Source organism: Marmota marmota, unplaced genomic scaffold, assembly GCF_001458135.2.
Source record: "Marmota marmota marmota unplaced genomic scaffold, marMar, whole genome shotgun sequence".
Lineage (NCBI taxonomy): Eukaryota > Metazoa > Chordata > Mammalia > Rodentia > Sciuridae > Marmota > Marmota marmota.
The window spans coordinates 17,737,650-17,750,705 of NW_026000026.1; the positions used below are offsets into that span (position 1 = coordinate 17,737,650).

General features: G+C 49.4%; 1 protein-coding gene across 5 annotated transcripts in view; it reads left to right on the forward strand.

The window, feature by feature from the left end:
* Positions 1-6,743, forward strand: part of Zhx3 (zinc fingers and homeoboxes 3) — a 131,688-nt gene extending 124,945 nt beyond the window's left edge. For 4 of the 5 annotated variants that reach the window (XM_048810936.1, XM_015480620.2, XM_048810935.1 and 1 more), the window contains 2 exons: positions 588-3,578; positions 6,236-6,388. In XM_048810936.1, the coding sequence (XP_048666893.1) occupies positions 719-3,578; positions 6,236-6,372 (2,997 nt within the window). In that variant the 5' untranslated portion in view covers positions 588-718 and the 3' untranslated portion in view covers positions 6,373-6,388. The other variant, XM_015480627.2, reaches the window with a different exon arrangement.
* Positions 6,744-13,056: the final 6,313 nt, after the last annotated feature.

Sequence of the window (13,056 nt, forward strand, 5' to 3'; positions counted from 1 at the left end):
GTAACTGGGAGGTGATTCTTTTCCTGCAGCCTGACAGCAAGAAGGGATGGCCCCAGAGAGGCCCCATTCTTGCGGCAGGCCTGTCTTCCCGCCCAGCCGCCCCCTGCATTCACACACTGCAGCACTCCCGGTCTCTGTGCCTGGCCTGGGGGAGGCTAGGCGTGTTCTCCTGTGTGGGAAGGCTGTGAAAAGAAAAACCCTTGTTGGCCCAAACATTTAGACAAGAGTTACAGTGGATCTTTTGTTCTCACTCTGACATGGTCAGAATTAATTTGGAGGTCCCAAAGAGGGCATTTTTGTTTTGTTTTTAAAACTGAGTTACTTAATGCAAGGATATGGGGGGGAAAAAGAACTAAGAAGTATGGCTGTGGTCTATAAAGGAGTGTTGGAACACTCCCAGGTCATTTTTCAGGGGAATGTACTGTTAGCAACTGAGGGCTCCTGACTCAGTCTTTACATCTGAGCTGCTGGGGAACTGAACGTCTTGTGAAAAGACCTAGATGCTGGAGGACAAGCAGCAAACTGTGTCTGGGGATCTGAGAAATAGTTTAAGATATCTTAATTATGTTTTTTCTCTTCCTCCTCAGGTTTAATAGGGGAAACCTACTTTCTGCAAGTAACTGAAAAAGCTGCCCTCGGAAGCTGTTTCTTGGGCCCTCATGGAGTAGTTGGAACTTTTACTGTCAGATCCTTGGGCTCCTGATCACCCAGAGTAGCCATGGCCAGCAAGAGGAAATCCACCACCCCATGCATGATCCCAGTAAAGACCGTAGTGCTGCAGGATGCCATTGTGGAGGCCCAGCCAGCAGAGGCCTTGCCTGAAGTACCCCAGCAGGATCTTCCCCCAGAAGCACCTGCTACCAGCAGTGAGGCAGCTCAGAACTCCAGCAGTACTGATGGCTCCTCACTGGCCAATGGGCATCGGAACACTTTGGATGGCTATTTATATTCCTGTAAAGACTGTGATTTCAGATCCCAGGACATGACCCAATTTGTGGGACATATGAACTCAGAGCACACAGACTTTAATAAAGATCCAACTTTTATCTGCCCTGGGTGCAGTTTCCTGGCAAAAACCCCCGAGGGGCTTTCCCTGCACAATGCCAAGTGTCATTCAGGGGAAGCCAACTTTGTGTGGAATGTGGCCAAGCCAGACAATCATGTAGTCGTGGAGCAGAGTATCCCTGAGAGCACCAGCACTCCTGACCCAGCAGGGGAGCCCGGCGCTGAGGGGACTGATGGACAGGCTGAAATCATCATCACTAAGACTCCAATCATGAAGATAATGAAAGGCAAAGCTGAAGCCAAAAAAATCCATACTCTCAAAGAGAATGTCCCCAGCCAGCCTGTGGGTGAGGCCTTGCCAAAGCCATCAGCTGGGGAAGCAGAGGTGAAAGAGGGGGACCACACCTTTGTTAATGGGGCAGCTCCAGTCAGCCAGGCACCTGCCAGCTCTGCAAAGCCCCCCCATACCACCAATGGGCCCCTGATAGGAACGGTGCCAGTTCTGCCAGCTGGTATAGCACAGTTCCTGTCCCTCCAGCAGCAGGCCCCGGTGCACACCCAGCACCATGCCCACCAGCCCCTGCCTACATCCAAGGCCCTTCCCAAAGTGATGATCCCCCTGAGCAGCATCCCAACATACAACGCGGCTATGGACTCCAACAGCTTCCTGAAAAACTCCTTTCATAAGTTCCCCTACCCAACCAAAGCCGAGCTCTGCTACCTGACTGTGGTGACCAAGTATCCAGAAGAACAGCTCAAGATCTGGTTCACAGCCCAGAGGCTGAAGCAAGGTATCAGCTGGTCCCCTGAGGAGATCGAGGATGCCCGTAAAAAGATGTTCAATACAGTCATCCAGTCTGTGCCTCAGCCCACGATCACAGTTCTGAACACCCCCCTGGTTGCCAGTGCAGGCAATGTCCAGCATCTCATCCAGGCCGCTCTCCCAGGCCACGTTGTCGGACAGCCAGAGGGCACAGCAGGAGGACTCCTGGTCAGCCAGCCACTGATGGCCAATGGGTTGCAAGCACCAACCTCGTCTCTCCCCCTGGCAGTCACATCTGTTCCCAAGCAGCCAACAGTGGCACCTATTAACACCGTGTGTTCAAATACAACATCGGCCGTGAAGGTGGTCAACGCAGCCCAGTCTCTCCTCACAGCCTGCCCCAGCATAACTTCCCAAGCCTTCCTCGATGCTAGCATCTACAAAAATAAGAAGTCTCACGAACAACTGTCCGCTCTGAAAGGGAGCTTCTGCCGGAACCAGTTCCCAGGGCAGAGTGAAGTCGAACATCTGACCAAAGTCACCGGCCTCAGCACTAGAGAGGTGCGGAAGTGGTTCAGTGATCGGAGGTACCATTGCCGGAACCTGAAGGGCTCCAGAGCCATGATGCCTGGGGATCACGGCTCCATTCTCATTGACTCTGTGCCCGAGGTGCCCTTCTCCCCATCCTCCAAGGCTCCCGAGGTAACCTGTATCCCAACAGCGACCTCGTTAGCAAGCCACCCTGCTGCCAAACGGCAATCCTGGCACCAGACTCCTGACTTCACGCCCACCAAATACAAGGAGAGAGCCCCAGAGCAGCTCCGAGCCCTGGAGAGCAGCTTTGCACAAAACCCACTCCCTCTAGACGAGGAACTGGACCGCCTGAGAAGTGAAACCAAGATGACCCGGAGAGAGATCGATAGCTGGTTTTCAGAGAAACGGAAAAAAGTGAATGCTGAGGAGACCAAGAAAGCCGATGGGACAGCCTGTCAGGAGGAAGGGGAGGCTGCTGAGGACGAGGGGGGAGAGGCGGAGTTGGCCAGTGAACTGAGGGTTGCTGGTGAAAATGGTTCCCCAGAAATGCCCATCAGCCAGATATCAGCAGAGCGCAAAGTCAGCCCCATCAAAATCAATCTCAAGAACCTGAGGGTCACTGAAGCCAGTGGCAAGAGTGAGCTTCCAGGGCTCCTTGCCTGTGAGCTGGAGGAGGATAGTTTGAACAAGCTGGCAGAGCAACCCCCTGGCAAAGTGAGCTACAAAAAGACGGCTCAGCAGCGACACTTGCTGCGGCAGCTCTTTGTCCAGACCCAGTGGCCAAGCAACCAGGACTATGACTCCATCATGGCCCAGACGGGGCTGCCGCGGCCAGAAGTGGTGCGCTGGTTTGGAGACAGCAGGTATGCTCTGAAGAACGGCCAGCTCAAGTGGTACGAAGACTATAAGCGGGGCAACTTCCCACCGGGGCTGCTGGTCATCACCCCTGGAAACCGGGAGCTGCTGCAAGACTATTACATGACACACAAGATGTTGTATGAGGAAGACCTGCAGAACCTCTGTGACAAGACCCAGATGAGCTCCCAGCAGGTCAAGCAGTGGTTTGCTGAGAAAATGGGTGAGGAGACCCGGGCCGTGGCAGACACAGGTGGTGAAGACCAGGGCCCTGGTACTGGTGAGCCTGCGGCAACTCACAAAGGGCTGGGTGACTCCTATTCAGAAGTGTCTGAGAACAGTGAGTCGTGGGAGCCCAGTGCACCTGAGGCCAGCTCAGAGCCCTTTGGTACATCAAGTCCCCAGGCTGGACTTCAGCTAGGTAAGGAATCTCCAGGAGCCATGGCCTTCCTTTGTGGGTGAGGGGAGGATGCACTCACAGGTGGACATTGAATTTATTGCACAGGGGGCATCTGCTATCTCTAAGGCTGCCTGGCAACAGGACTAACTTCCTGTCTACTTGAGGGGACAACAGGCAGCAGAAGCCATGGGAGCCTAATATGGATAAAGGGGTGAGAGTTGGGCTTTTTTTTTTTTTTTTTTTTGGTTTCATTGTTTAGCCTGTTACAGGGAAAAGAACATGGTAAATCTTAAAAGGACCCAACCCTTTTTTGACCACTTCTTAGCACTAGAAGAATAGATCAAAACATCATCTAAGGCAGATCCCGAATTCACTGGGTAGAAGAGAACCATAGGACATCAGAGGAAAATCAACTCAAACTGTTAAACAAGGGGAAAGAGCCTTTGTCTTTAGATACATGAAGTGATACCAGGTGCTGTGGTGCACACCTGTAATCCCAGTGGCTCAGGAGGCTGAAGCAGGAGGATCACAAGTTCAAAGCCAGCCTCAGCAACTTAAGGAGGCCTTAAGCAATTCAGGGAGACCCTGTCTCTAAATAAAATATTATAAAAGGGCTGGATATGTGGCTCAGTAGTAAGCACCCCTGGGTTCAATCCCTGGTACCAAACAAAAATACATGAAGTGCTTTTATCTAATGGTGGCAGGGTTTGTGTTTCTGTTTTTCCTGAAGTAGAAGTGTTTATTATAATGGAAATCACCTTCTCTCTTGGACATATATGGAATTCAAAGTTTGAATTGTGTTCCTCAGTTTCTTTGAATTATGGTATTTTAGTATTCAAAAGCAAAATTCAGAAAATTATTTTAAGACATAGTTGTGAAGCCACAGACAAGTCACATTATCAGTTGTTAACTTTCTAGGTTCTAGGTCCCTGAACTCTCAGCCACTCCCTTTGGTATTTGATTCCTCATTTAAGGCCCCATCACTGAGCAGCCAGAAGCTCAGGGAGAGCCAAGAGGGAAGTGTTGCAGAAGATGAAGGGATTGGGGACTTAAAGATGGTGGTCCTGCCAGCTGGGTTGGCTGTGGTGAGGGTGCAGAAGATACCCAGACAATGCCTTTAGAGTTGGGCAATGTGGAGGTAGGTCCTGGAGAATCTGTACCTCATCCAGGCACCACCCCCTCCGGGGTAGGGTTTAGAGGCGTGTGAGTGTTGAGATACTGTACCTCACACAGCAATGCCCCTCCCTCCATCAGCATCTGTGGTAACTGTGGCCCAGCTTCCTGCTGTGGCTTGTCATTGCTGGGGTGGGCATTAAGGACTTTGTCTTCCAAAAGTCAGTTTTGAGTTTTGATTGCTGATCACTGCATTTGATTACTGAGGGGTCAGCATAGAGACTGGTCATTTTTCCAATCCCTGTGGGCTGAAGCAGCTTCCTAGCCACAAGGGATTTAAAGAGACAGTACTCTTTTAAAAAATTCCCCCTTTTGGTGAGTCAAACATTTAAAGAAAACTTAGGTGGCCACAGAGACCACAGAACAGAAACTTCAGTGACCCCATACCACAAGGAATACCATTTTGCAAAAATGGTTTGGAAAAGTTCACAGAAGGCTCTAATCCTCAAAAAGAAAAAAATTAACAATGCTGGAGATGGAGAGAATTAGATTTTGAGTTACTACACAGTCTTCAGAAATTCTAGTTCTCAACAAAAAATTGCAAAACATACAAAGAAATCAGAAAGCATGGCCCATTCACAGCAGTCAGACACCATCCTTCAGTAAGTCTAGACACTGGAATTATTAGTCAAAGATGTTAAATCAGCTATCTTACAGAAGTTTAGTGAACTGAAGGAAATCATGAACAAAGAACTGAAGTCAATCAGGAAAACTCTACATGAATAACAAGCCTATCAATAAAAAGATAGAAATTATAAAAGGGGGAACCAAACTCTAGAGCTGAAAAGTACAATCACTGAAATGGAAAGTTTATTAGAAGGGTTCAACAGCAGATTTGAGCAGTGAATCTAAAGTTTAGATGATTGAAGTTATCCAAAGGATAAGAAAAGAGAAAAGAATGAAGGGAAATGAACAGAGTCTAAGGGACCTATGAGACATCATTAAACATACTGATATATTTATTATAGGAATCCTAGGAGCGAGAAAGGGGAAGAAACAGTATATAAAGAAATCATGGCAGCTGGGTGGTGATGCACACCTGTAATCCCAGCGATTCAGGAGAGGGAGACAGGAGGATTGCATGTTCAAAGCCAGCCTCAGCAACATAACAAGGGCCTAAGAAACTTAGCAAGACTCTGTTTCAAAAAATAAAAAGGACTGGGGAATGTGGCTCTGTGGTAAAGCTCCCCTGGGAGTCCCCATTACTCCCTCCCCCTCAAAAAAATTTATGGATGCTGAACCCAGCTGTTGTGATATGAGGGCAGCATGTTCCAGGGGGTGGTGAGGGAGAAGGCAGCGTGAGGTGTAGAAGACAGGGCTTGCAGGAGGTGGTGGCTGCCTGTGGCACTGGGGTGAGGCAGGGTAGGGTTTGTGGGTGTGGAGAGGCCATGCTGATGCTCCAGCTTGGAGGCCAGGGGTTTGGCAGCCATTCTGCAAAGAGACTAGAGGTCTTGGCACATCAGCCATCATCCTTAACCCACTTGCTCTTTTTCACCTTTCCTCAGGCTGGAGATGGGGGAATGGCTGGCAGGAAGGCATTGCTCATGGAGTTAAGAAGTCCCCAAATCCAGTGATGCCACCCTGGCATAGTGAGGACCAGGCTGCCCTGGGGGCTGTACAGATTGCAGCAGCTGTGGAGTGACAGGCCTGTGTTTTCTCCTCAGAAACAGACTGAAATTGATCCGATTACTCTGAAGGACCGGCCCATCTGGGATGCTGCCTGCCACATGGAACAGCTGAACCTGCCTCTCTGCTGCCACATGTCGTTTCCATGGCCAGCCACTGGGTACCCAAGAAGGCCTCCAGAGGCCTTGCAGATAGCCCAGAGCCTGTTGCCACCAAGCAAGTGGCAAGAAGGGGTTCTGCCAGTCCTTCCTCCCACAGTGTAGGGACCTTCCCTTGGCCTCCCAGGGATAAAGCAGTTCAGACTTCATATTCATAGACAGAATCAAGTTTTAACAAACATTGCCTCTCTACATTTAATAAAATACCAGATTACAAACACTTTCATTATATAGACACTTTGGTTAGCAAAGTGGGATGTTGTTCACATCATCTCTGAATGTGCTGTTTGTCTGTTCTCTGGGGAGCACTGGAGCCACTGATGCCCTCACTTTCCATGGGCAGGCAGGGGTTAAAGATGCTCAGAACTGTATCCCGGCCCCCAGGCCTCTCTGCTTTCCTCACAGAAGGATACCATTGAAGAGCTCTCTGTCATGTTAAGTGGTGACCAGCCACTTTTGGAGCCAGGCTTGCTTTGTGGGCTGGTTGGTGCAGAGCCTGTTGTTGCCCTTAGGTCAGAAAATGGCCTGGCTGTGCGAGTAGTGCTGGATCCTGGCCACTCTCCTCTTCAGGTGTTACCTTAATTCTGCCTTTTTTTTTTTTTTTTTTTGGTGGGAGTTTGAATCATGGACCATAACTTTACAGTTATCAGATCAACTAAAGAAATATTTGTTGTTAAGCCTAATATACTGACCTATGTGCCCCCCACCCCCACCGTGTTTTCTCTCTCCTTCCTTCCTTCCTTCCTTCCTTCCTTCCTTCCTTCCTTCCTTCCTTCCTTCCTTCCTTCCTTCCTTCCTTCCTTCCTTCCTCTTTCATGTAGAAATGTAGACACCTTTATAGTGAGAGGAAAATGAAGAAAGGAAACGGGGAGAAGGTGGGTGAAGAAAGGTATAGCTACAGCCTGCAGTCCTGGCTACTGCAGTGTTGAGAGCCCTGTCCCCCCACTTACTACAGAAGCTCTCAGGAGAGTAAGAGGGAGGGCTGAATGGATTCGTGGACCGTGGGGAATTATCAGAGCTGGAGTGGACTTGAGCACCAAGACCTGTGGGTGGGAGTTCCTGGCAGAACATCTGGAACGCTGCAAGCACACACCAAGGGCCTGGCCAGCATGCTGGGCAGATACCCAGAGGTGCTGGACATCACTGGACAGGTCCTTGTGAGGGAGTCTCTGAAGTTCTGCATTTTTGTCCCTAAACTTGGAAATAAGAATGCTTATGTAGTCTAACCCTCACGTCCTCCTTTGAATTGAGAAAATCACAGGAAAAGAAGCCTTTGAAACAATGGGAAACTTACAGAGTTGTACTAACTAGAAAAGCCCCGATTTCCTCAAGACCGGCCACTCTAGCAAAGGGGGTGGGCTGAGGATGTGTCACCTGTGGCCTCACCAACCTCTTAGAAGTGAACCAAAGACATTGGTTCCTGCAGTGCCAGGCACACGTGGAGGCCCCTCCTGCTGGGCCTGGGCTGCCTGGGGCACCAAGAGACCTGGGCAGGGAAGGGCTGAGGCATTAAGCGCTGGTTACACTCTATGTACCCAGGAAAGTGGAGCAGTCACACCATCTTGCTGGCTGGGCTGTGGGGATGAGCTTGGTGCCAGCAGCCTCTGCCTTCTAGGAGAGGGCTTTCTTGGGAAACTCAAAGCCCTCGAACCATTGTTCTAAATTAGTGTTTTCTTTAGCCCTCCCTAGCCCAATAGGGACCACCTCTTATTTGTCTCAAACTGGGGACTTGTGAATACTTCTGCAAGTTTTGCAGCCTATTTTTGTTTCCTTTCCATTTGGGGAGTGAAGCTATGAGTCTCAAAAGCCTTTGAGGAACTGTCAAGAATGGCAAGTGATCGCCTTCCTTCAGAGAACAGACACTTGGAATCTTTCCTTTAGTTTTTATGTACATTCAGATTAATTTATATATCCACATATACAGTACAGATATTCATTTGCTACCTTACTTGTAAAGTGAACATCTGATGTGTACACTTGAGCTTCACGGCACGTGGGTGTTGGGGAGCAGCCTGTGTGCGGGCAGGGACTGCTGTACACTGGTGGCAGTGGCAACCCAGCATGAAGCCATCTCCAAGTGTCTGAGAAACCACTCTGTGCCTCAGCCCATGCCTGCCAGCCTCACCTCGAGTCTGTGTGCACCAGCTGAACGTTAGTGTCTGCAGAGAGGGTTCTTGTGGTTATCTGCGTTGACATTCAATTTACAACCCAAACAGCAAAACAGAAAAAACTTGTCCATGGTAGACAAGTTTGTGCAGGACCCTGCACCCCAGCCCCAGGCACTAGCTCATCTTTTGGGTGGAGTAGTTATGGAGTAGTTATGGTGAGGCCAGCACTGGCATGTTTTTCTCACAGATGTTGGCCCTTCCCATCAGCTAGGGGCACACGACAAACAGTAAGACTGACCAGATAAGAGCCCCGCAGACTGGACAGACCCTGCTTCTTCCTGAGCTCCTGAATGGGAGTGAGAAAGTGGGATTTGGACCTTCTGCTTGAAACATGACACTGAGAAGTGGTCATGAAGCAGGTGCTTTAAAGGGATATCATTATGGAACCCAGGGCTTCGGGTGCCAAGCACAGAGACCCATCCACATGTGCCCAGAGTCCAGAATCACATTGACAATGGTGGTGAGGGGGTGTGGTCACCAGGCCGGCAGCTTGTCACAAGACAGATCACTGGTATTGCACACTGCTGAAGGGTTAAATTCTGTGTTGTCCCTTTCAATAAAAGACTGGCTGTGGGCTGCCAAGTTAAGCAAGGTGAGTGGGTGGCTGTTCTTTCCTGAAGAAAAGCTTATGTTACCAGAGGACGGATCCCCCCTCCCCTCTGCACCTGGGCTTATCAGAGGCAGTGGATTGTCTTCCAGTGTTTCTCATTGCTGGTGTCTTATGCCTGTTTGGTTTATTGTGTTTTTCACTTGAGGTTGTAAATTAAGTTCTACTAGGTGAAACCAGATCACAGTTCTGATAAAGGAAATTTGAATTTGATAATATACTTTTTACATATTTTGATTACCTGTTTTAATTTTTGACCATAGAAGAGCTATTTGATTTGGGGAGGGGAAGTATTTTCAGGTCTCTTGGGTTCCTGAAAAAGAAGGCCCTAGTTGTATGGCTCAGAGTGACTGAGAGCTCCTTTTTTTGGCCGAGTGACAAGTGGCTGGTCAGGTGGACCAAAGCACTTGGGTCCAAGACTCTGCACTCTGCTCTCTGGAAGCAGAAAAGGCAGAGTGTCGGTGGCACCTTAAGGGCTTCCACTTGCACTCACGGGCTCGTCCTAAGTGGCCTTAGGAGGCCATCCCATCAGGAAGCTCTAGTGAGTTCTACAGGCTGCCATGTGGTTCTCGTGGGTTTTTATCCTGTCTTCCCTTCCTCTCCTTTCTGGTTCTGTCACATCTGTCCCCCAGTTGCCTTCCATGGAGGGTTGGGGGTAGCCTCTCTGGTTGGACTTGGTCTTTTTGCACATCCTTCCTCGGGATTTGTCTGCTTATACTGTTCCAGTCTTGGGCCCTTTTGCTTGTCATCTTCCTCACCTGCATGTGGACCAGGATTCTTGGATTAGTCGCTTTGCAGTCCAAACATCACAGCCTATGTTTAAAGGTTGGCGGGAGAGAACCAGTCAGGAAGAAAATCTAAAAACAAGTCTAATCTAAAAACAAGTCTTGGAGCTTTTCCCCCACACCCATGTTCAGTTTACCTGGGGGAAGTTCATTGGTCTGACCTTTGCAGGAGATGTGCTTCTGTATTAAGTTTTAATTTTCATGCATCGCACTCATTTTCAAAGCACAGTTGTGTGCTGGAGGAAAAAAGCCCTCTGGATGTGTGCGGGTCTTACCGCCAACTTGTCCTGACCAAAGCCAGCTAGTGGGGCCTGGAGCTCCTCTTCAACTTCTCCCAGCTTGGCTTCTTTCTGTCTTCCCTGACAGTGGACACGGTTCCCAGGAGCACCTGGTCTCTGATGAGCTCAGTGCCTGTGGAGCTTCAGACTTTCTCTGAGCACAAGTCCCCTCTGCAGGGGACCTAGGCTTCAACCCAACATGCCCACTGTGCTGTTTGCTCTGGCCCATTTAAATGTGCAGCCATGCAACCCAGGGCTGATGAGACTGTGGGGATGTCATCAACAAAGTGACCATTTTGGTTTTGGCCAAATGACTGGATGGAAGTGGTGACCACAGTGCTGCCTGGCTTGTTACCCAGCCCAGCCCCAAATCCCAATGGAACTGGCAGGCCTTGGATAGAATCTGTTCCTGCCAGAGTCCAGGCCACACTGGGAGCTGGGGTGAAGCGGCAAACCCAAGTACTCTCAGCTGACCCAGCACCTGCACTTGGCTGTGAGGTATAATGAACCTGTACAGATGTGTGCCCCTAGAGAGGATGGAGAGCCTGCTTTTGGGTCTTATGTCCTGGACTCACTTGTCAACACTAGTCAGCCATCCTGTCCTGCCCATAAACCTGAACTTCTCTTTAAAAGTGGACTTGGTCCTTCACTAACCTGCAGAAATGATAGGCATTCCTTTTTAGCTAAAGGTCCAGCAGGAGCTACCCACTCGTAACTAACTGCCCTGGAGTCTGGGAATGAGACCAGGCAGACCCTGGTTGCCACATGGATGAGGACAGGAGCCTGTACCTGTTTCCTTGATCTTTGGGTCTACAGGACTGTGAGGATTTGTGGAGTTACTGATTATTATCTGCCCTTCCTGAGGTTTTGGCAGGAACTGGGCAGAGTGGAGAGAAGAGAGGGTAGCTCTTTTTGCTGCCTGGTGCCTTCCTGCTGTCTGGGCAGGTGGCAAGCCAGGACCCTGTGGGGGGCCTGTGTTCACCTGCCATTAGTGCCTCTTCCTTGGGTGTGTGCATGCATACATGTGCCAGTTGTGCACACACATGGGCAACTGCCTGTGTTAATGAACAGCTGTTTTTGGTTCCCTTCCATGAAAATTAGGTGATTCTGAATTAATTTGATTGGAGTCAAAGGTGAAAAGTCTGGGATAGAGACTGCAAGTGCTCAGTCCTTCCCAAGCACCAAGCTCCAGAGCAGAAACATGGTTAAGAGGGTCACATGGTACTATCAACCCTGTACTTTGTGTTTAAAGAGATATCTTCTCATTCACCCGTGGTTCTTGCCCATACATTCTTGCAGTGAGATTGTTGGCTGGAGAGCAAGCTAGCACCCACTCACAAGCAGGGTTCCACCATGACAACTGGGTTGCTCCTTGGGAAACTGGGTGAGGGCCAGGGGAGCAATGATCACACTGGGGTAGTGAGTTCCTGCCAATTCCTGAGCAGCTGCTTTCTTAGCTGTGGCAGAAGGGTCAGACTGTGCCACAATTGTTGTTAAAAACAAAATATGCCAACCTTCCCCTCTGCCCTGCTGGCCGTTGTTCATTCAGTCTTATTGATGCAGTCTTTCGGGGTTGCCAAAGGCCTGCAGATTCCTTTCTCACTAAGTCCTGACTCCTAGTCCTCTAGCACCCATTTATGTTCTGGTCTTCAGTGCAAACCCCTTTGTTCTCTGTGGGCCAGACTACTGAGAAGTGAGCCTGGGGAGTGACGTGAGCAATTTGCCTCTGGAGTGCTTCCTGTCTCCTAGGGACAACTGCAGAAGTGATCATCCGAGTAATGAGTGAAGGGCTACTGTCCTGTTTGTCCAGAGGCAAACTGAAACTCTAAACTATTTGAGGGTCCCACCTCCTATTGTGACCAAGCATGAAACCAAACTGAGAAAAAGGCATGCTCTGTCATTTGGGTCTGAGTGGAAGGGGAATTCTTTACTCTGCATAAATCTTTTGACAAAGATGGAGCTTACCTTTGGTGTGGACTGTGGTGGTGCTGAGGCGGGAGGCATGGGGTTGCCCTCTTTGGGCTGGGTCTCCAGGCCTCACAAGGTCCCCTGTGGGGATGCTGCTATTTCTAAGATGCAAATTGCACATTTCCTAGATTTTTGTATCTGTGGACTTGGATAAGGGAGGGGAACAGGGACAAACTACTTGTACAGTTTGACATGGGCCTCAGTGGTACTTCAAACCTTTTGATCGTTCCTAAATAAAAATGTACATATATTTTACATCTGCTGAAGTATTTTGTGGGGAGTCAAGGGGGAAAAAACTGGCTTATGTATCCTGTGGGCCAAACTTGATCACAAACTCACAAACTTTGGTGGACAAGTAGAGTTCCTCTCCATTCTAGAATGGTTGCAACCAAAATTATTATTGTGCCTTAATGTCTGTCTCCTTTTCCTTGTGCCACCCCCCCAAAAAAATTTAGTCGAATTTTGCAACTTGGTTTTAGCCTAAGTCCTATTGTACAAAATGCTCAGATTAACCCCGGGAGGACCCGGGGAGAATACTCAGGCTGAGGGCTTGACCAAGGAGGCATGACCTTTTTGTTCACTTTGCTGGTGTGGCAGAACACCCTGATACCATTCTTTTTCCCTTCAAGAGAATCAATATGGTGAGCTGGTAGGCAAGTTAAGATTCTTCTTGCCCCAGGTCCATCCCTTAGATTGAAGTCCAGGATGTGCTCCGTACGAGGAAACCTCCTGCCCT